This window comes from Cnephaeus nilssonii (genome assembly GCF_951640355.1).
Source record: "Cnephaeus nilssonii genome assembly, chromosome: 10".
Lineage (NCBI taxonomy): Eukaryota > Metazoa > Chordata > Mammalia > Chiroptera > Vespertilionidae > Cnephaeus > Cnephaeus nilssonii.
The window spans coordinates 9,285,151-9,306,929 of NC_137081.1; the positions used below are offsets into that span (position 1 = coordinate 9,285,151).

Sequence of the window (21,779 nt, forward strand, 5' to 3'; positions counted from 1 at the left end):
TGAATGCTCAACGGAGGCCCAAAGGGGAGTACTGAAGAAATGACTGGGTTTGGCAATAATTTCAGGAAAAGAACTAAGAAATGTTCCCTGAAGTTGGGAGGGGCAGGGGGGGCAGAGGGTCCTTAGTTAAGGAAGCCACGTTATATAGACTAATTTACCAAAATGTTTGATAAAGAAGAGAAGCAAGATCCAGAGAAGGTGATTTCAGGGACAAAACCCTGTTGGGGGAGTTTCTCTGATAGGAGAGTAAGGAAGCAATGGAGAGGCAAACAACTAAGGTGCAAACCGGGAATAGACACGTGCAGCTCGCTCCTGGAGGCACTGTGCATTTCTGTTTGTACTGTGTTTTAACGTCTACACCGCTTCTCACACGCATTTTCTCACCGTCCCCCAGCTCTGACGACACACCCTCTTACCCATGGATTCTCCAAAGGGTGGCCCCTAGGTCAGCAGCATCGGCATCCCTGGGAACTTGTTAGAAATGCACCTTCTTGAGTCCTACCCCAGATCTCATTGGGCGAGGCCACAATTGAAGTATGGTAGCAACCATACTTAAAAAACAGCAGTAAAAACTGCTGTTTGAATTTTAACCCTGCTATTCTGGCTTCTGCACGCACTTGCTTGCTTGGACAATAGGGTGGTTACCTCAACTTCCAGACTGAGGCCTGGAGACTCACAGAGGTAATGTTCCTGAGCCTGTGGACCAGGACTACAGGAGATTGATTCCACTGACTCAGTAGCTCCAGGAGTAGAAACTGTAGATAACCTTTAGAGATTACTGAGTCCACTTGGTTCTGTTCTGTAAAAACCTGCTTTCCCAAGATAGGGCCACATTCCAATAATGTCCAGCAGGGGCTGGGAACCCCCCTGCAGGCTGTTCCCAGACTTTAGAATTTAGAACAAAGGAAAATTTTTGTGGTTTGGACCTTTAAAAGGACTGCCTACACCTGGGACAGCGGTGGTGTGGACTCCACCTGCGTGTGGTGCTCTCGCGGCCGTCCTGGCCAGTTCAATAAATCCTTGCCTGCTTTTTTAATCAATCAGCAGCCTCCGGTGGTCTTATTTTTGACTCCAGGGTTCGACCCCACAACAACAATCTGTGCTTTTCAAGTCCTCCAGGGGGCTGGATGCTCTCCAAGTCCCCGCAATGACTGCTCTCAGGAGAACACTGCAGAGACCACGGCAAGGAGTGGTGACAACAGTCCCGGGGCAGGATTTCTTCCCGAACCCTCAGCCGGGCCTTCCTCGCTCTTGGGGGGTGGTGCCCGACCCCACCCGACCAGCACCCTAGGCCTAGGGCAGCCCGCTTTGGACTTAGCACAGCCCGAGTGGAAGCCAGGCCAGGCCAACCTACCCCCATCCGTCAAGGGCCCCAACCACCCACCCCGGCCCGCCCTCCCGCTTCGACTTCCGGTGACAGGAGCGGGTCGATGAGGAAGGAACGCGGGGCTCAAGGGCCCAGCTTCCTTGAGGCTGCCTGGGGTGATGGGGGATCTTCTATTCTTCCAGCCCCTCCATGTGCTAAGAGGACGGATAACGACGCGGTGAGAGAACGACAGGCTAGTCCGGGATGAGTGTCCGAGAAACCTGGAACTCAAGAACAAAATTTTTAAAAAATGGCTTGGAAACCCTCCATTCTTCCCTTTCCTTGTCTCCCAACCCGAGCCCCGAGCTATAGAAAAGGCGGGGCCTCCACGCAAGAGAGGGGCGGGGCGAGGCGCGCGACGAAATCTCGCGATAGAAGAGCGGTGGGCGGGGGCGGCACCGCTCCCTCCTCCTCCTCCTCGCGTTAGTTCCGGTCGCCGAGAAGAGACCGCCAGACCGCCGCTGTTGTCGCCACATCTGGAGTTTCTGGCCCTTTTCTCTTCGCCTTAAATTCGGTGAGGTTCGGGGCCCTCCCGCCCCGGGGTCGAGTGGCGGCCCCTAGGCGGCGGGTAGAGAGCGAGGGCGGCGGCGGGCGCTCTGCGGCCCGGCTCGGAGGGGCCCAGGCGGAGGCCGCCCCATGAGGCCGGGCCGGGCCGGGCCGGAGCCAGTCTTCGAGGGCCCGGGCCGCCGTCTCATCGGGGAGGCCGAGGGGCGGCCGGGCCGGAACGGGGACCCCGGGGAGGGCGTCGCGGCGCCCGAGGCGGAGGCCGCGGCCGAGACAGCCCCCTCGGGCCCTGCCCGGCCTGGGTAACAAAGCCGCCGCGGCCTCTGTTGGGTGATGTACGCGTTGGGGGTTCCGGCGGGCGGGGCGGAGGAGCCGCCACCACCACTGCGGCCGCCTCCCCCGCAGCTGCTTTCGCTGGAGGGCGGGCGGATGTACGGGGCGGCGGGGCCCCCGGCGCGAAGCGCCTCGGCGCCGTCGGTCCGCTCGTCGCGGCGGCCGTCCACGCCGGCGACGGGGTCAGTGAAGACGGAGCGGCGGGGCCCGGAGCGGCGCCCACAGCAGCCCGCCGGGACCCGGGGCACACTGGGCGGGGTGGTGGGCGCGGGAGGCGCGGGAAGGGCGTGGGTGGGGAGACACGTGCCCTCGAGCAGGCTTGGATCGTGGGGCAGGGGAGGCTCGGCCGGCTGTCAGTTAATTTTGCGGCGGGAGCGCTGCGGCCGCCGGTATGGCGTGAGGGCAGGGTCCCCCCGCGGGGATCCGCCTTTGGGCCGAGTCCTGCGCGTTGACTGACCAGTGGGTAATCTGTCAGTTGAGTAGTGGAAGGTGTCGGCGAATTTAGAGGAACGAGGAAGACACCAAAACGTTGTGTGTCTGGTGGGTGATGTGCCGCCGGTCACTGGCGCTGTAGTCACCTCAAAGTGTACTTCTCCTTCCGTCTTTAAAGGGCTTCTTGTAGGGAGAAATGGCAAGTTCTGAGGTTATGGTTAATTAAAGCGAAGGTAATCGTTTTTACTGTCAAGACTGAAAGTGAGGGGTCAATTTGTTTTACTTGTGACTAGACCAAGGTTTAATGCTTTGTTTTTAAAATGAATGTCACGGCACTGTTTTTACGGCCTTGTTTTTCTTCTCCTAGGGTGTCTTTTATGAATAATCAAAAGCAGCAAAAGCCAACGCTATCAGGCCAGCGTTTTAAAACCAGAAAAAGAGGTAAATAATTTGTTTTAAGAATATCTTTATTCAGGTCTCCAGAATAACTTTTATACCTTGGTTCCTCTAGGTGACAGTTGCTCAGTATTAAAACCATAAGAGAAAATAGAGAAAGGAACGTGAATTTCTAGTTGACTATTTCAGATACCCTTAATATTTTTAAGTTATTTATTTTAGAAAAGTATGGGCTGCATTTTTAATGGCAAATTTCATTTAAGCACATTTTTGTTTGAGGGAAAAGGTTCATTTATAAAAAGAGAGCCCCTGGTGTGATCACTAATTTCACCCAAAGGTTGTGAAGATTGGTGAGAGCAAAATCACATTTGGCCCATGGAAGTTAATTATGGAACAGTTATTAACATTATAATTTTTTTATATTGTAATTTTTTTGAAATTAAATATTTCTCACAGAGCTAATAAGAAAAGGACTAAAATTATACCAACTACTTTATATTAGCGGGCACGTAGATGAATACTGAATTTTGTAGCAAAGCATTATATACTGGTGATGCAAAGTTAAATGAGATGTGGTCTCAGGTATATTTTATATTGGGCTTAGTATTTTCCCTTCATTATTGCTCAAAAGCACATGTCAACTTTATAGTAGATTTTGAGAAAAGGGAGAACTGGGTCAACTAGTTATAAATTGTTTTTCTACTCTGAATAGAGACATTTTGAGATATATATTCTGAATGTTTTGTAAATCTGTAGTTATAGTTTGTCCCCCTGTATTGGGGAGATCATAGTGATTTGATTCTAGTCTTTGCAGATTCATTTACATTTAAGTCAGTAGATTTTCTCAAGAGGAGGAACAGAAGTTGGAAACCAGAGCAATTTAGCAATAATAGGGAAGAGTATGTGGATTACTGGCATTCACCTTTATATAAATAATTTTATTGTTAACATCAGGAAGAGATGTTACTTCCTGCTTCCAGATTGAGATCCCTCATGCTCTCCTAATTCTTAATGATTGAGTCTTGGACAAACAAGGAGTTGGTCACCCTCATGCTGTGTGAAAGTTAAGGCAGCTTCTAACCTAGATAGAGAAATCAAACCCTATCATGGATTGTGTGATAACAATTAAATGAAAGCTAGGTATGTACCCAGGGCACTGTTCTGAGTGCTTTCTATCTTAATATCATTTAATATTCACAACAACTTCATGAGATAGGCACTACTCTTAATTGCCATTTACAATATGAAAATTTACACATAAAGAATGAGACTAGTTGCTCAGACAGTTAAATGATGGTCAGGATTTGTATCAGGCAGTTTGTCTCAAGAGTCCTTGCTCTTAGCTACTGGTCTTGAATTTCTCTGGGCTTCAATTGTCCTTCTGAATAGTTGGAACAAAAAAGATCTACCTCACAAGGTTGTTAAAAGGATGAAGCAAGGGAGCTAGTGTAGTTTCTGTCATATATTGGATCTTAATAAGTACCAAAGGAGTGAGTTTTTTAAAAAGCATACAAAGTATTATGGGCATTTAAAGAAAAGAACAGCTTCAGTGTTTGGACAAAATTTCACTCTGGAAATTTTTAGAGGATGCCCTAAATTTCAAAAAGGCCCAGGGGCAATGGAAGAACTTTTCAAATAGAAATTGTTCCCTGGCAGTAGAAACACACTACCTCATTTAGCTTACTTACTGCGACTCGTGGAAAAATAGTGGAAGAAAAGCTACACAATTCTGTGCCTAGGCACCTGCCTTGGGTTAGCAGAGGGAAAACTTGCACAGGATGTGTGTTTAGTCTCCTGTTTATTTGCTAGCGTTCCAGGTCTTGGGTAATCTAGCTTATGTTCATTTTTTTCCAGCTGTTGAAATAAATGACATAGTGGTGAATGTCTTATTCAGTGATTATAACTTCCTAAGGTGGTGATTTCATGGCATTTTGGTAAGCCTTTTAAAGCTAAATGGGGTTTTCTTTCTCCTTAGATGAAAAAGAGAGGTTTGACCCTACTCAGTTTCAAGACTGTATTATTCAAGGCTTAAGTGAAACTGGTACTGATTTGGAAGCAGTAGCAAAGTTTCTTGATGCTTCTGGAGCAAAACTTGATTACCGCCGATATGCAGAAACACTCTTTGACATTCTGGTGGCCGGGGGAATGCTGGGTAAGAGTCTGGGTCTTGTGGGAAGTGTGCTGTATGGAGAAGATTGTTAGAATCCAGAATATAAACTGTTTGTGGGGTGGCTTTGGGTTTTTTTTAACCCCCTTAGGATTTTTCCACTTTTAACTCCCAGACCATAGCAAGTTAGCAGATTGCCTTGCTCTGTCTAGCTTTATATTTAAAGTGTGTTACAGAATTATAACATTTGGGGATAACTTTTCTGATAACCCAAACCCCTACAAGACCCCCAATCAGTGATTCTCTCCCCTCCCCCCCTCCCTCCCTCCCCCATATGTGTTTGAACAGGTTGGAAAACCTTTCCTCTTGTTCTATCTTATGAAATACTTCTATATTTAAAAGCCTTTAGTCCTATATGCTTCAGTACATTAGCTACAAAGTATATGTGACTGTCCAAATTGAGATGTGCTAAAAGTGTAAAATAGACATTGGATTTTAAAAACTTAGATTTCAACAATAATTTGAATACTGGAATGTTCAAAACTATTTTGATATGCTGGGTTAAAGTTATTAAAATTAATTTCACCTTTTATTTTTAATATGGCTAATAGAAGATTTGAAATTACATTATGTGGCTCACATAGTTTTGTTGCACAGTACTGCTTTAACTTATACATCCACCCTCAACAGCTCAGGATACCTTAACAGATTGTGCTACTTAATTACATATCTTGAAATGATGATGGTATTTCCATAGCTCTTTAATGTATTTCAAAATGTTTTCATGGTAATAATTGTATTGACCCTCACGGCCAAGCTGACAGAATCAGAACTCCATTTGTATACATGCAGAATGGATGCTTAGAAAGGCTTCAGTGACTTACATGCAGTCAAACAATTGCTCAGTGGTGGAACCAGAAATTTAACATTCATACATTCTCGTGCCTAGTCAAATGAATATTTCTTTCATTGTATTACCAGTTTGTAGTAAGAAATATGAAATATATCTATTTACCATTCATAATATTGCTATCAAGTCTGTTTATAGAATTATTTTTAAAACATTTACCAAGAAAATTTTCAAGCATATCCTAGAGAGAATAGTATGAACTTCTGATTCAATAATTATTAACAGTCTTATTCTGTTTATGCCCTATCAATTTCATATTTTTAAGTATTCAGACATCATTTTATCCATAAATACTTACAAATGTATCTAAAAATAAAGTTTCTAACTTGTGAATTTATGTAAAATTATGTCAAAACCACCTTTGAACATCTCCACTTGGAGTGACAGATTTGGCACTATTATTGGTTAATGCAGCAGGTTTCATTGAGTTGCTAACGTGGGCTATTTCTGTAAACTGCTTCACTTTATTCACACATATTGGGCCAGCTTAGCCATGTTCCTGCTGAGAAATTGACTTGCTTTTAACCTTTTGCACTCGGATGTCGAGTGTGACTCCACACGGTTAGCATCTCGAGAAAAAGCAAGTGAGTGCAAAGGGTTAAATCATGTTAGAACTTTATCATAACTAGTGGCTGGGTGCACGGATTTGTGCACATTGAAAGGAAATTAGTTAGAAGAAATATTTTAATATTGCTATTCACCCTTTCTCTATAATAGAAGTGTCAGAGATGAAAGAAAATTAGTAAAATATATATGAAAACAATATATAATTTTATTAATAAAATAACAGACATATAAAAACAAAAACATGATATAAAACAACATTGATAAAAACGACTGATAAATTGATTAAACTTATTCTAATATCTCCCTGTATACCACATTAAGAGTAAGAACACTTCCAGGGTGCTTGACTAATTTCCCTTATAATGAAGTATTTACAACTTTAACTTTAATGTCACATTTTCGAACTCAAGAGAAAGCAACATATAACTGACCATGTCCAAAACGGGTTCAGGTAGGAATATTCCTACTCTGTCTAGAGTTTGTCCTTGTGATTTACTAATAGTCATTGCAAATGCTGGCATCACAGGAAACTGTCTTTGAATTAATTTAAATGGGAGGCCAGTGTCAGGTGGGGACAAACCAATTCTTAGAATCAGAACAACCTTTTCTTCTGCAGATCCTGTTAATACTTCCGCTTCAATTATGTTAAGTCTCAATCTTTTGATAATAAATCTAGTACCATTACAAAGACCTCATTTACTATTAAGATTTCTCGGTAGCGTGGTGATTGCACCTACTTTCGATTTTAATTTATGACATGGCATTCCCGAAGGAGTACTATTAAATTCAATGAGAAAATTTTCATTTTCAGCATCATCCGCTGAATCAATGGAATCATCACTCAAAATAGGTGTGAAAATCTCCATCTAGTATATCCAAAATTTCTTCATTTAATTTATGAACGTGCTCATTTTTAGGACAAAGAATCGCATGTTTAGATATAATCTATAGATATACTATTTCCAAAGGTAGTTTCAATAATAGATCATTACAAATCATTTCATGAGGGATTTCAATAATATCCATTCCGAGAGCTTTATATGTATTGCGCATGCGCAAGTCAATGTTTATTTTTAAATTGCCAGTGCGTGTCATATGTACCGGCTGGTAGGAGGAACGCATGGTCGGTCACCTAGCCTTTTATATAGAGAGATGAGAATCCTCACAAAAAGTAAAATTGAAATGGTACTCATTTTAAATGAAGGTCACTATAAATTTTTTGTAACATGTTCCTTAGCCCCAGGTGGTACACTGGCAGATGACATGATGCGTACAGATGTCTGTGTGTTTGCAGCACAAGAAGACCTAGAGACCATGCAAGCATTTGCTCAGGTAAATGAAAGTTCACATAATAATTTTGGTTACCTGCCATTATCTATATGACTAATGTTTAAGGAAACATCTACTTTTAAGAGGTTGCAGTGGAAGATTGAAGGAATTTGAATTGAAGGTTTAAAGTGAATGTTCTTATGAAATATGATTAATTAGGAACTTCAAAATGTGTTGAAGCAAACAAAGTAGGAAAAGATTGAATTAGCCCTTTTCCTGTTTGTCCCTCTGAAATGAATCCATTTTTTAAGAAAAAATGTCAAAAGGAAAATCAGTTCCCTGTCATAATTTCTATCATTGAGTTATTCTGCGTATGAGTTTTTAAAAAGTGAATGAGGCAGATTAGCTTAACAATAAAAATCTCATTTGAATGTTTCATACATAGTTATGCTTTCATTACTATAAGCCAAGAATTCAAGTGTATCTAACAGATTTTGTTATCTGTATCATTAGGGAAGTAGAACTATTTAGTATATCTTACAAATAGGTAAATGACTTATATATGAGCAACAGTTAGTCTTTGCTTTAATATTTGGCAATAAAGATTTATTGTGGGGTGCTATTAAAGTGTTAACAGCATTACATTGGAACATTGCAGTGTTTGGGAGTTGACAGACTCTTCGCAAGCAGGTTTAAACAGCTTGTAAACATATCTAGTGGAAGGTTCACTTCTTTGCTGTTCTAGAGATACTATCACAGAGATCTCAGGGCCCTGACCTAGATCTTTTTAGGAACCTGAAATCTGTATATATGAATTTATCATTGAACTGAATTTATTTTATTTCTTTACTATTTATTCTTCATAGGTTTTTAACAAGTTAATCAGGCGCTACAAATACCTGGAGAAAGGTTTTGAAGATGAAGTGAAAAAGGTATGAAGTGCAATATGTTTTGTAGGAAATAGAAGGTTGAGGTCAAAGAGGGGAGTTTTACGTCCTAATTCAGCCACAGGTTTCAGATCTTTTTTTTTTTTTAATATATTTTATTGATTTTTTACAGAGAGGAAGGGAGAGGGATAGAGAGTCAGAAACATGGATGGGAGAGAAATATCGACCAGCTGCCTCCTGCACACCCCCCACCGGGGATGTGCCCGCAACCAATGTACATGCCCTTGACCGGAATCGAACCTGGGACCCTTCAGTCCGCAGGCCGACGCTCTATCCACTGAGCCAAACCGGTCAGGGCGGTTTCAGATCATTTTAGATGTAACTGTCATTTGTACTTGTTAATCACTTCCCCCTTTTCACCAGTCCCCATTCCATCTGGTGACCATCAGTTTGTTCTCTTTGAGTTTGTTTCTATTTTGTTTGTTCATTTATTTTTTTATTATATTTCCCCATATAAGTGAAATCATGGCATTTGCCTTTCTTTGTCTGACTTGTTTCACTTAGCATAATATCCTCTAGATCCATCCGTATTAAGGTTTTGTTCTTTTTCATGGTCAAGTATATATGTACCACAGTTTTTTGTTGTTAATCCTTACTCGAGGACATTTTTCCATTGATTTTTTTTTTTTAGAGGGCAAGTGGAAGGTACGAGGGAGAGACAGAGAGGAATATTGATATGAGAAAGACACATCGATTGGTTGCCTCCCATACGCGCCCTGGCCAGGGATGGAGCCTGTACTGAGGTACATGCCCTTGACCAGAATCGAACCTGACCACGGGCCGATGCTCTATCCACAGCTTTTTTTCATCCACTTGTCTGTTAATGGGCACTTGGGTTGGTTCCATACCTTAGCTACTGTAAATAAATAATGCTGCAGTGAACATAGGAATGCATATATCTTTTTGAATTAGTGTTTTGGGTTTCTTAAGCTCTGTGTCCAAATAAGTGTCAGAAGACTAAAAATCAAAGTGGGATTTGTTCAAAAGATAGACAATAGAGGATTAGAATTAAATACATTGATAAAGGGAAATTTAGCTTACTTGCTGTTTGAGTCTTAGATATATAATATATGGTAATGTTTTTGGTAACATTTACTAAGTATCGCACTATTCTAATTAAACTCATTTAATATTTACAAAAACCCTATGATCAAGTTTAATCCACATTTTACATATGAAGAAACTGAGGCACAGAAGTTAACTTGCCTACGATCACTCGGCTAATCCTATAGCCTATATAATCCTATATAATAAAAGCGTAATATGCAAATCGACCGAAGGGTGGACCAACCGGTAGCTATTACACACTGACCACCAGGGGGGGCAGACGCTCAACGCAGGAGCTGCCCTCTGGTGGCCAGTGCGCTTGCACAGGGGCAACACCGCTCAGCCAGAAGCTGGGCTCATGGTTGGTGAGTGTAGCAGCGGTGGCAGGAGCTTCCCAGACTGCAGGATGTGTGACTGCCGGCTTTCAGACAACCCCCAAGCAGTCCTGGACTGCGAGAAGGCCAAGCTGAGGGGAACACCCCCACCCCCAGTGCATGAATCTCGTGCAGCGGGCCTCTAGTGTGTATTATATCTGACACACAAACGTGGGTGGTACTCCAGAGCCCATACTTGTAACCAGTATAGTATGCTTTACTGCGTCTCTTTATATAGTTGCTCTTTTAACCTATAACTATTTATTTTTATAGCTGCTGCTGTTCTTAAAGGGTTTTTCGGAGTCGGAGAGGAACAAGCTGGCTATGTTGACTGGTGTTCTTCTGGCTAATGGAACACTTAATGCATCCATTCTTAATAGCCTTTATAATGAGAATTTGGTTAAAGAAGGTAATTTACCTTTAGTAAAGGTTAGTTTTTAGTTGGTTGAGGGTAGGGTAGATAAGAGCATGAAAGATAGACTGATATAAAACTTAGAGTTTATTTAGATTTGACTTGTGTAATCGTCTTTTTCACTATCTTTAAATTTAATAGGTTGGTTCAGATTCATGAGACATTTATTATATACTTTTGGCATCCAGGGTTAATGGCTTAATATAGGTATACAGCAAATATCCAGAGTCCAGATACAATGTGATTATAAAGTAAAAGGATTTTAATTCCATGGTAATCCATAAGGAGATTAATTCCAATTGGGAGACTTGGGATCATCTTTAATAGAGAAAATGCCATTTGGGGGAAATGTCAAGCTGAAAAGGAAAATAAGCCCCTTCTATTGATCTCCATAGGTAAATTATTCTTTTTTTTTTTTTTAATATATTATTGATTTTTTACAGAGAGGAAGGGAGAGGGATAGAGTTAGAAACATCAGTGAGAGAGAGAGAAACATCGATCAGCCGCCTCCTGCACACCCCCTATTGGGGATGTGCCCACAACCAAGGTATATGCCCTTGACTGGAACTGAACCTGGGACCCTTCAGTCTGCAGGCCAATGCTCTATCCACTGAGCCAAACCAGTTAGGGCGGTAAATTATTCTTTATAGTAACAAAGCTAACTTTTTTCTTTAAGAGTACTATTTTTATTTTTTTATAATTTTAATCTTCACCCAAGGATATGTTTCTATCTATTTTTAGGGAGAGGGGGAGAGAAAGAAATATTGGTTGTTTGCCTTTCATATGTGCCCTGATGAGGAATTAAACCCACAACCTTTTAGTGAATGGGAGGATGCTACAACCAACTGAGCCACATTGGCCAGAGTACTCAGTATTTAACATGCTTTATTTTAATTTTCACAGCAACCCTGTCAATTGTAAGAACTGTTTACCCTCATTTTACACATTAGAAAACAGTTTCACTTGAGTAAGAATACACAGTCAGCAAATGGTAGGCTAGAGAAATTGGAGTTAAATGGTAAGCAGTAGCAGAGGGAAGTTCAGGAGTAAGTGGGGATAAAGTGAGTAGTCCTGTGTGGTTTAACTATGGAGGGAGGAAATGGGGAGGTTGAGTCCAGAAAGGTGGTTCTGCTAAGTGTGCTCTTTTTTCTACAGGGGTTTCAGCAGCTTTTGCTGTAAAGCTCTTTAAATCATGGATAAATGAAAAAGACATCAATGCAGTAGCTTCAAGTCTTCGGAAAGTCAGCATGGATAACAGACTGATGGTTTGTAGCTTCTTTATTGATTTTAAGAGAGGAAGGGAGAGGGAGAGGGATAGAAGCATTCATGATGAGAATCATTGATTGGGTGCCTTCTGCATGCCTCCTACTGGGGATCAGGCTCACCACCAGGACATGTGCCCTGATCAGGAATTAAACCATGATCTCCTGGTTCATAGGTTGATACTCAACCACTGAGCCACACCAGCTGGGGTACTTTCTGTCATTCTTTTTTGCCATTCTTGCCAGGAAAGTATAATAAGGAATTTTGTCATTTGTAATCTGTTAAGAGTTTTTCTTATCCTGATTTAAATATAATCTAACTAGACTAACTTCTCCTTTCAGGAACTTTTTCCTGCCAATAAACAAAGCGTTGAACACTTCACAAAGTATTTCACTGAGGCAGGCTTAAAAGAGCTTTCAGAATATGTTCGGAATCAGCAAACCATAGGAGCTCGTAAAGAACTCCAGAAAGAGCTTCAAGAACAGATGTCCCGTGGTGATCCATTTAAGGATGTAAGATGTTTTTTTGTTTAAGCTGTCTTTATATAGCTGAAGTATTTCACTAGAGTGGGCTTTAATTAATAGCTATAGAATATGAATATTATGTCGGGGCTTTGCCTCAGTCTTTTTTATATTTAGTGCCTTCTTGGGCCCAGAAATTACAACACTTGGGGGAGTATGTACATACATATCATTTATGTTCACTAAATTTGGATTCTTTTGCAGATAATTTTGTATGTGAAGGAGGAGATGAAAAAAAACAACATCCCAGAACCGGTTGTGATTGGGTTAATCTGGTCCAGTGTAATGAGCACTGTGGAATGGAACAAAAAAGAGGAGCTTGTAGCAGAGCAAGCCATCAAGCACTTGAAGGTAGTAGAGCTGTGCCTTGACAAGACATTCTGATTTTAAACTTGGAAAAGTGAACTGTGCCTGCTTTTCTAAGAGCGTTTATCACATCTGGTTCGTGGGGATAATTCAACCAGTAAATAGACAAATAACATAATAATTATTGATGTAACTTTTTTTAAAGCCTGGCCTGGGTTTTGTTTGGTTCACAGGTTAAAAACGAGTATGTGTTTAAAAGTAGCTTACGCCTGCAATTTGGCGTTTGATTTTTATGGAATTTTGGAAATTTTCTTCTTTTTCCTTTAAAATAGTAAACATTGTTATTGACAGTTATCTGGAATCCCTGATGCAGTATTATTTATTTAACATAGATGCTTAAGCGTTACTATTTTTTTTAATTTCCACTAAATAGAATATAATTCACAGTGATTGTGAAAGATAGTTATGTTCTGTATTTTAGGAATTTTATAATGGATGGTTAGCAGAATGAATAACTGAATCTTTTCTCACTTCCCTTCAAAAGCAATACAGCCCTCTCCTTGCTGCCTTTACTACTCAAGGTCAGTCTGAGCTGACTCTGTTACTGAAGATTCAGGAGTATTGCTATGATAACATTCATTTCATGAAAGCCTTCCAGAAAATAGTGGTGCTTTTTTACAAAGGTAATTTAAAATTTCTCAAAGTTTTTTGTTTGTTTTTAATAAAGAATGTGGCCCTGGCTGGGTAGCTAGCTCTTTGTTTTTCTTTAAAAATTAGTTGAAGATACCAATTAAAAATGTTTTGAATACAGTCCGTCCCTCCCCTCCCCTCCCTTTCTTCCCTTTCTTTCACCTTAGGTAGGTTCTAATGCTGAGATAGAGACATGTTTGAAAACTCCCCAAATGTAATGATCGCTCTTCTTTATAGCTGAAGTCCTGAGTGAGGAACCCATTCTGAAGTGGTACAAAGATGCACATGTTGCAAAGGGGAAAAGTGTCTTCCTGGAACAAATGAAAAAGTTTGTGGAGTGGCTCAAAAATGCTGAAGAAGGTAAGTCTTTTGTGGCAGAAGCCTAAGAACTGGTTAAGGGTGGCCATAGAATGTGTCCACATGTGCCTCTCTCGTTCAGATACTGTTTTGTACCTAGAGTACAGATTTCTGTTGATTTATTGACTCTAAAGCAGCTGAGGAAAACTAGACTTTAATTATTAAAATATTCTGATGACCCTAGTACTACTGTCTTAGGAGGAAATTTGAAAATTTTAAGAATGTCTAATATGAAATCTGAGATTTATAAATGAATACTTTTTAATATCCCTCATATAAATAGGACATTAATAAAAGACTTCACAGTTATAAAAGGGAACTTTTGCTTTCTGGTATATAATGCTTCACTCCATTTTCCCCCTTTTCTAGAATCTGAGTCTGAAGCTGAAGAAGGTGACTGAATTTTGAAACTACATCCTCAGTAAAGCAAACAGGAGTTGTAGATAAAATGTCATGTCTCATGTGTCCTGGTTCTTACATCTTCCTACCTCCCTATATCAAGCATGATATAAGGGCTTTCATGGCAGATTTTATTTTAACTGTTTCTATGGTTACTGGAAATGTTGGGTTTAGTTTCTAAAACCATGTTTTAAGTAGCTACAGGAGCTGTAGATTTGAATCTAATGTTGCATTAGTCTTTTCAGTTACCTTCTACCTCCTGTATTTTCTACTGTAATGATGTAATTTAAGGCCTTCCGCAATGAACAGTTCACTTTTTTCCTGGGTTTTCTATATAAACAGTTTTCAAGATATGATTTGGTTAAAAATAATTTGTTATAAAAATTCTGTTTGCAAATTAAACTGTAAAAGTATCCAAAGTCTCAAAAAGCAATGATTTGTGTGATAATTTGGTATGCCCAAAGCCCTCCTCATCTATAAAAATCTCATATGCAGTAATTGAATTCATTAACATGAATCGAGTATTTGGACCATTGCTTACATGTTAATATTTTTCTTGAATTTTAGCTCCAGATATGTTTGAGCTCAGTTGTTTGCTCTGATTTTCATTCCTTAGTGAAGCCATGGAGAACAAGCTTGAAAGTGAGGTCTTTGGGAAACTGTATGTGGCAGAGGTGGTGGGAAGAAGAAAGTTGAGCTTTTTCCCATTGAGAAACTTCTGCATTCAGTTTCTATCTTTTCAAGCAGAACATATGGGTATTCTTATCATACCATTTACAACTGTACCTTAGAAGAGTCTTGTCATTTAATGAATTTAACACTTGTCATACACTTCGAATGTTAGGAAAGGACTCATGAAATAGTGTGAGTAATGAAACGACTGTACTAAACCCAGTAAATTGTTGGAAATATTAAGTGCCAGCATGTTCTAATTGGGACTCTAAATTTAACTCATTTCCTATTGGCTTAGAGTATTTGATGTAAAGAATGTAGTGTAGTGATAGGACCAGCCTCATTCTTATAACTAATTAATATTCACTAATTAATGACTCAAGCATTTGGCTATTAACATACCCTAGTTGCCTTTTTAAATTTTTTAATTGCCATGAGCCAAACATCTTTTCTATACAATTAATTCACTTATTTTAATTTTCATCTAATGCCATCCATCTACATATGTGACCACACTTTTTGGTTGGAAAGACTTCACCTTAAAAGTGAAGATTTTGGAAGTTTTGATTGTTGAAAGAAACTTAGCTTGGAATAATGCCACCAGAGACTGAGTGGAAATTGCCCCTTTCAAAGGTGCCATTTTTATGAGCCAAGAATTTGGTGTTTAACAATTCATCTGGAGGGAATAATATGTAGTATAATTTGAAGTGAAGGTGTATAGTTACCTTAAGAAGAACATTATTATTGATACCATTGTGAATGGGGTGAAATTGTTAAATGAATAACCTTAATAAAATTTTCATGCACAGGCAAAATGTATTCACTAGGTTTCTACGTAGTGATTTGCTTTTGCTTTGTAATTTGTAGTCCTTAAGACTTTTTAAAAAAATTAAGTCAATCCTTATTCTTAGGTTATATAGGTCAATCTTTATTTTTTTTTCTTTTGTAAATTCCATGCTAATGTCCAGTGGTAACTGTATGTTATACCTTCAGGCGTTTCTACTATGTAAGCATTAAATAATTGCTCTTTCACCCTTATAGCTCCCAAACTATAAACACCTACAAAGAACTGTGATGTAGCAGAAACTACATAACATTTCTACAACCAAATTATTGCATGTTACTGCCGTTCAAAGTGTACCCTGTTCTATTATATACTGTGTATAGTGAATGTGTAGTCTTACAGAACTACATTATGATCTTTGTCTGATCACAGTTTTTTTCTTCATAATGACAAAGTAGTGTTTACTTACAATATTATAGTAAATGGGTATCACCTGTGACAGTATAAAAAAAGGGAATGCTTTCTGAAAAGACTGCAGATTTTCTTTTAGAATTCTAAATGGTAATTTTGGAAAACTCAGTTGCCAGTGCCAACCTATGGCCTCAAATATGTAATTCTTAATATAGATGTTAAAACTGTACTTGTATGATTAGATAAATGTTGATTTTCCTAACTTGGTTTCCATTTCAGAGGATAAGTCTCTTAGATGCCATAATTAAATGTGTTTAGAGCTGATCATAAGTTTTTTAATCTTAATTATACTGGAGTATTGTCCTAGAGATATTTATTATGCTGTTCTTATGAAAATTCCAAATACCCAAAACACCAAGGATATTTTGACACAGCATAATGATGGTGGTAAGAGGAAATGCATGTGACTGAGACACGACTTCTAATTCAGTGTTTCTCAAAGCTCATCACCCTCCTCCGGGAAGCCTTTTTAGAGTTTTCTTATAGCATCCCAATAAATTTTATTACAGATAAGCTTGTTATGTGTATTGTACCTGCTTTATACATTAAAAGAATATGGGTTTGTTTTTTTTTGTCCCATTTGGGGGTGACATGGCCCCCAATGAGAATTTGTACCTAATACATCTTATTTTAAAGTAAGAGAGGACCTAGAGATAGCCATTTGCATTGGCAGACATATCTTCATGTAGATCCATATCCTGAAGCAGTATTTTTTTCCTCAAGGGTTATTAGAAAATACAGGAAATTTGTTTCCTGCCAGTCACCCTTTTTTTGAACAGTAGCCCACCATAGACATCAGACAAGTCATTTCCCATTGACTTTGGTGGTCTTTAGATATTCTTCCTGGATTGTAAATGTATGGGAGAGCTATTTGGGTTCCTTCTAATCTATAAAAATCAATTAAAATTCTGGATGAGTGATTTTAAGTTGTTGGGCAAGACACTGGTAAATGGTATTGAAATATTAACTGATATTTAACTGATGCACCTACTGTCACTGAGGTTGCTTGCAGGAACTGGCACAACTACTGGGCTTTAAATGTAACATAAGTATCAGAGTTTTAGTGTACATTATTGCTTAGACTACTAAATTGCCTTTGTAAAAATTTCCCTCGGGTGCTGTTTACAGGTGCCATGTAAAATAAGTTAATCATTTCTGTGAGAGTTATGCTAAATGCCTTGCTATGATTTTTTATATATAAGGTATTAGTCCCCTAATATATGTAAGTTAACCTATTCATCCTACTGAGTCCTGAAGGTTTAAGATCTAGTTGTTCAGTAGGCTTTAAGTGGACTCTAGAAGATATAATCAGTATTTTTTACTTCAAAATAATTTATGATTGGCTTCTGTCTAGAAAACTTGAATTGCAGTGAATTTATACCTGAACATAACCTATGCATAATTGTATGAAACTTGGTTGGATCAGAAAGGCTTCTAAACTCCCTTTCTCCTTCACTCCTCTCCCCATTTAACTGGGTAATTAGGAGTCATATCAGGTCCAATCATAATTTTCCAGTGCATTTACAATGAATTTTAAACAGGATGAGGACAGTTTACCAATGCACTCAATTACTGTCAATTTAGTAACTCTAAGAACCTTAGTTGACCTGGCCAGAGTCGTGACTCTGTTAGGCATCATCCAGACACCAAAAGGTTGCCAGTTCAATTCCAAATCAGGGTATGTGCCAGTATTGTAGGCTGGATCTCCTTAGGGGGCATGCAGGAGGCAGCAGTTTGATGTTTTGCTCACAATGTTTCTCTCCCTCTAAAAATCAATTTAAAAAAACCTTTTAGGCCCTGGTCGGTTTGGCTCAGTGGATAGTGTCAGCCTGTGGACTGAAGGGTCCCAGGTCCGATTCCAATCAAGGGCACACGCCAGGGTTGTGGGCTCGATCCCCAGTAGGGGGCATGCAGGAAGCAGCCTATCAATGATTCTCATCATTGATGTTTCTATCTCCTTCCTCTCTTATGAAATAAAAATATATTTTAAAAAAAACACAATTTAAGGCCTGGGCCATGTAGCTCGGTGATTGAATGTAGACCTATAAACCAGGTAATCATGACTCAATTCCAGGTCAGGGCACATGCCTGGGTTGCAGGCCTCAGCTCCAGTGCCAGGGTAGGGTGTGCAGGAGGCAGCCGATCAATGGATCAGTGATCTCTCATTGGTGTGTGTGTCTCCTCTGAAAAAAATAACTCGGCTGCTTGTGGTGTCTTATTTAATGCTCTAGGAGACAGTGGTTTAAAAAAACCTACTAAATCCTTTGCTTTGCACTTATCTGGAGGGACCAGTATCTCCGTGAACTGGTATTAGAATGTTTATTGTATTGGTGCAGCTTTGGGAGTTGTGCATAAAATGTATAGAATGAATTTGGGTGCTACAGAGTTCTCAAATATTGAGGTGGTCCATTTCATGGAATTTCCAGTCAGTATAACCATATAAAAAGGAAATTGTTTTAAACCATTTTTTAAAAGCTGAAATCCTGAAGACTTCTTAGTTAACTTAGAGGTAAACCTATTGGGGGAATAAGTAACCCCATTTATAGACTGAAACCTCTACTTCAAAAAGATGATCTACATTCTCTGGTTCTCTGTAAGTACACCTCGTTTTCATTCTAGTTAGGAGCACCGCATCTTGACATGGCAAAGTCTGAACGGAGAAAACTATAGCTGATAATCCAGGTAGTTCTTGGCATTCTGAACAACCTCAAGTAGACATCCAAGCTAGTCATCATATTGCTGTATTACTTTTAACTAAAATTCGCTTTTTGTCTAGGAGATTGAATAAAATTTCATGTGACTCCCTGTTCATGTAAAGAGAAGTGGTGACTGTTGCATTGGTGGTAACTGTATGCTAGTAATCCTTAAGTGCTTGAGTTTGTTAAAGCTAAATCCTTGTAGTACCATCAAAGGGTCCAGAAATTTTTTTCCTCCAGACCAGTTTTGCTTGGTTGGCTCACATGTACTTCAAACACAACCAAACATGTACATGTTCAGAAAATGCCAGTATTTCACTTCATAGAACAGTAATGCCATCTGTCCTCCAGAGAGCTTCAGGTCCCTTCCCTTTCAGCCTTCACATGTAACAGGTCAAGTCCTGCCCATTCTAAACTCCAAAATAACACCTCCAGTATCACTACCCTGATTCAGGCGACCAGCACCAGCTAGAGTAATCTTACACACAAGGGTAAGGGATGCCAGGCAGCATGTAATGAAATACACCCTCTAGCCAATCTGATGCAATTAATGGAAAGCTTTTTAAAAAGATTTTTTGCAAAAAAAAAAAAACCCTTCATTGACCCATTACCCAGTTTGAACTGTTACCTTATGGCCAATCTTATTTTGTCTATCCCTGTTACCTCTGCTCCCTCCAACCTCCTGGAGGATTTTGAAGCAAAACCAAGATACCCTAACTTTTAGGAACCCTATGACTGGAAAGAGGCAATTTTCTATTGGAACAAGGGGCTTCAAGCAACCATTCTTGTCACCATGTGGAAACTACTAGGAACTTCCTCTCGTGCAAAATAAAATCTATAATCTGCAAAACCCTACATAATCTGGATCCTGGCTCTCTCTAACCTCATCTAATAATCTCCAACACCCATGCAATTTCAACCACACTGGTCTTGCTGTCGAATACTGACTTTTGCCTCGAGCAGTTAACTGCTCCCTCTGCCTATGCAATATTTCCTGGGTTTTCTATATGTATCTCTTAAGAGCTCTGCTCCAAAAAAGTGATCCACCAAATATTTACTGAGTACCAGAGTTGCATAAAAATAAGTTCAAGAAAAAAGATGCATATGCATAGTGTTGGCAAGAGGGATTGTGACAATTTTAAGTAATCGTAGCCAGGGAAGGCCTTGCTGAAATTAGCAAACACCTGAAGGAGAAAAGTGAGGTGTGTATTATCAAATACAAAACATGCAATACCTGACTAGTCGGGCACTTACCTCTTTTCCCTTAGATTAAAAAACTGACAGCCAACACAATAGCCATCTGGTGTGAATGAAAATCTTTTTTTCAGATAAGCAAAAAATATTTTTGGGTGTACTTTAGTTATATATGTAAAAGCCCAGCAACAACCAGAACCAACCAGTCGCTATGATGCACACTGACCACCAGGGGGCAGACGCTCAACGCAGGAGCTGCCCCCTGGTGATCAGTGCACTCCCAGTGGGAACACTGCTTGGCTGACTGGGATGAGTGGCTGCTCCTGTTGTGGGAGCAGCCGCTAGCAGGCCCAGGGTGAGGCTAAGTCTCTGCACCTATCAAATACCTGAGACAATCCAGACTCTAGAAAGAGCACAGGGAGCTGGCATATGCAGATGGCAAGAGGGGAAGTGACTGTGAACCTCCCTGCTCCCCACCCCCCCTGCCAGGAAGGCTGCCCTGAACATCCCCAATGGTGTCACCGACCTGGCATCACACATCCAAGGACATTCACCTAGTGGCTTTGGGGTGCAAAGCTCTCTATACCAGTTTCCTCCAGGACACAGAACATACCTTTACCCAAGACATAACCCCAAAATATCGGCTCAAACCAATTTCCTCATTCAGCAGCCACTTGACTAAGCAGGATCAGTGCGGGCTCCCACAGCTGGTAATCCCCGCAGACCACGCCCCACACCAGTGCACAAATCTGTGCACCCAGGCCTCTAGTAAGTTTTTATGTCATGAGATGAAAAGGGCTGAAAACTGCCGACTTAAAATAATGGGCATTTAAAGTTCAACTCTTCATAGCTGTATAGCTATTTTATTGGTAAGAATCATTGATTGGCTGTTTCCTCTGCACACCCACCCTCTTATTGGGGATTGAGCCTGCAACCTGGGCATGTGACTGGAAATTGAACTGTGACCTCCTGGTTCATAGGTCAAAGCTCAACCAGAGGCACATCAGCCAGGCAGGTATTGCATGTTTTAAAAATTCTTGCCACATGCACACTGGTTGAAAAATGCTGCTTTAAGTGAAATGAAAGCCCATCTGAAAAGGCTATGTACTTTGTGATTCCAACTACATGACATTTTGGAAAAGGCAAAACTGGACAACAGTAAAAAAGATTAGTTACTAGAAGTTGAGACCTGGAGGGAGGGAGGAACAGCTTATTTTTAGAGCAGGGAAAATACTGTGTTCTATGACAATGCATCATCATACATTACATTGCCTTGAAACTTATCTGCGAGCAGAACTATCCAAACAAATATAATGAACAGCAAAAATAAGCCAGAAGGTAATCTATAGGCTTTGGGTAATTTTATCAACACAGGCTCATCTATTACAGCAAATAAACCCTCTGGTTATGGATGGCGATAATGAGGAAGATTACGCATATGAGTGGTGGTGCAGGAGGTATATCAGAAACCTCTGCACCTTCTCAATTTTGTTATGAATCTAAGTAAGTCTTAAAACCATGGACAAAAATCTGACTTACTATAGTGACTTGGCTGTAAGGGATCTGGAAACTTCTGTTATGTCCTGAAGGAGCACAGGACCTTAAACCATTTGCAGAATTCCATTCAGGGGGGAGATAGGAAAGCAGCAGTATTAAATCTGAACAGGAATATAAGGGAGAACAAAATCTTATCTTTATATCCAGTAATTATTTTTACTTTTTTATTGAACTTATTGGGATGATCTTGGTTAATAAAATTATA

The 21,779-nt window shown here is 40.1% G+C and overlaps 1 protein-coding gene across 1 annotated transcript; it reads left to right on the forward strand.

The window, feature by feature from the left end:
* Nucleotides 1–1,756: 1,756 nt before the first annotated feature.
* Nucleotides 1,757–16,640, forward strand: BZW1 (basic leucine zipper and W2 domains 1). The gene is made up of 12 exons (XM_079782507.1): nucleotides 1,757–1,880; nucleotides 3,003–3,076; nucleotides 5,007–5,183; nucleotides 7,853–7,947; nucleotides 8,751–8,816; nucleotides 10,526–10,661; nucleotides 11,820–11,929; nucleotides 12,269–12,439; nucleotides 12,653–12,799; nucleotides 13,299–13,437; nucleotides 13,682–13,804; nucleotides 14,171–16,640. Exons 2-12 carry the CDS (start codon nucleotides 3,013–3,015, stop codon nucleotides 14,200–14,202), a joined length of 1,260 nt encoding a protein of 419 aa, XP_079638633.1. The 5' UTR covers nucleotides 1,757–1,880; nucleotides 3,003–3,012; the 3' UTR covers nucleotides 14,203–16,640.
* The last annotated feature ends 5,139 nt before the right edge of the window (nucleotides 16,641–21,779 follow it).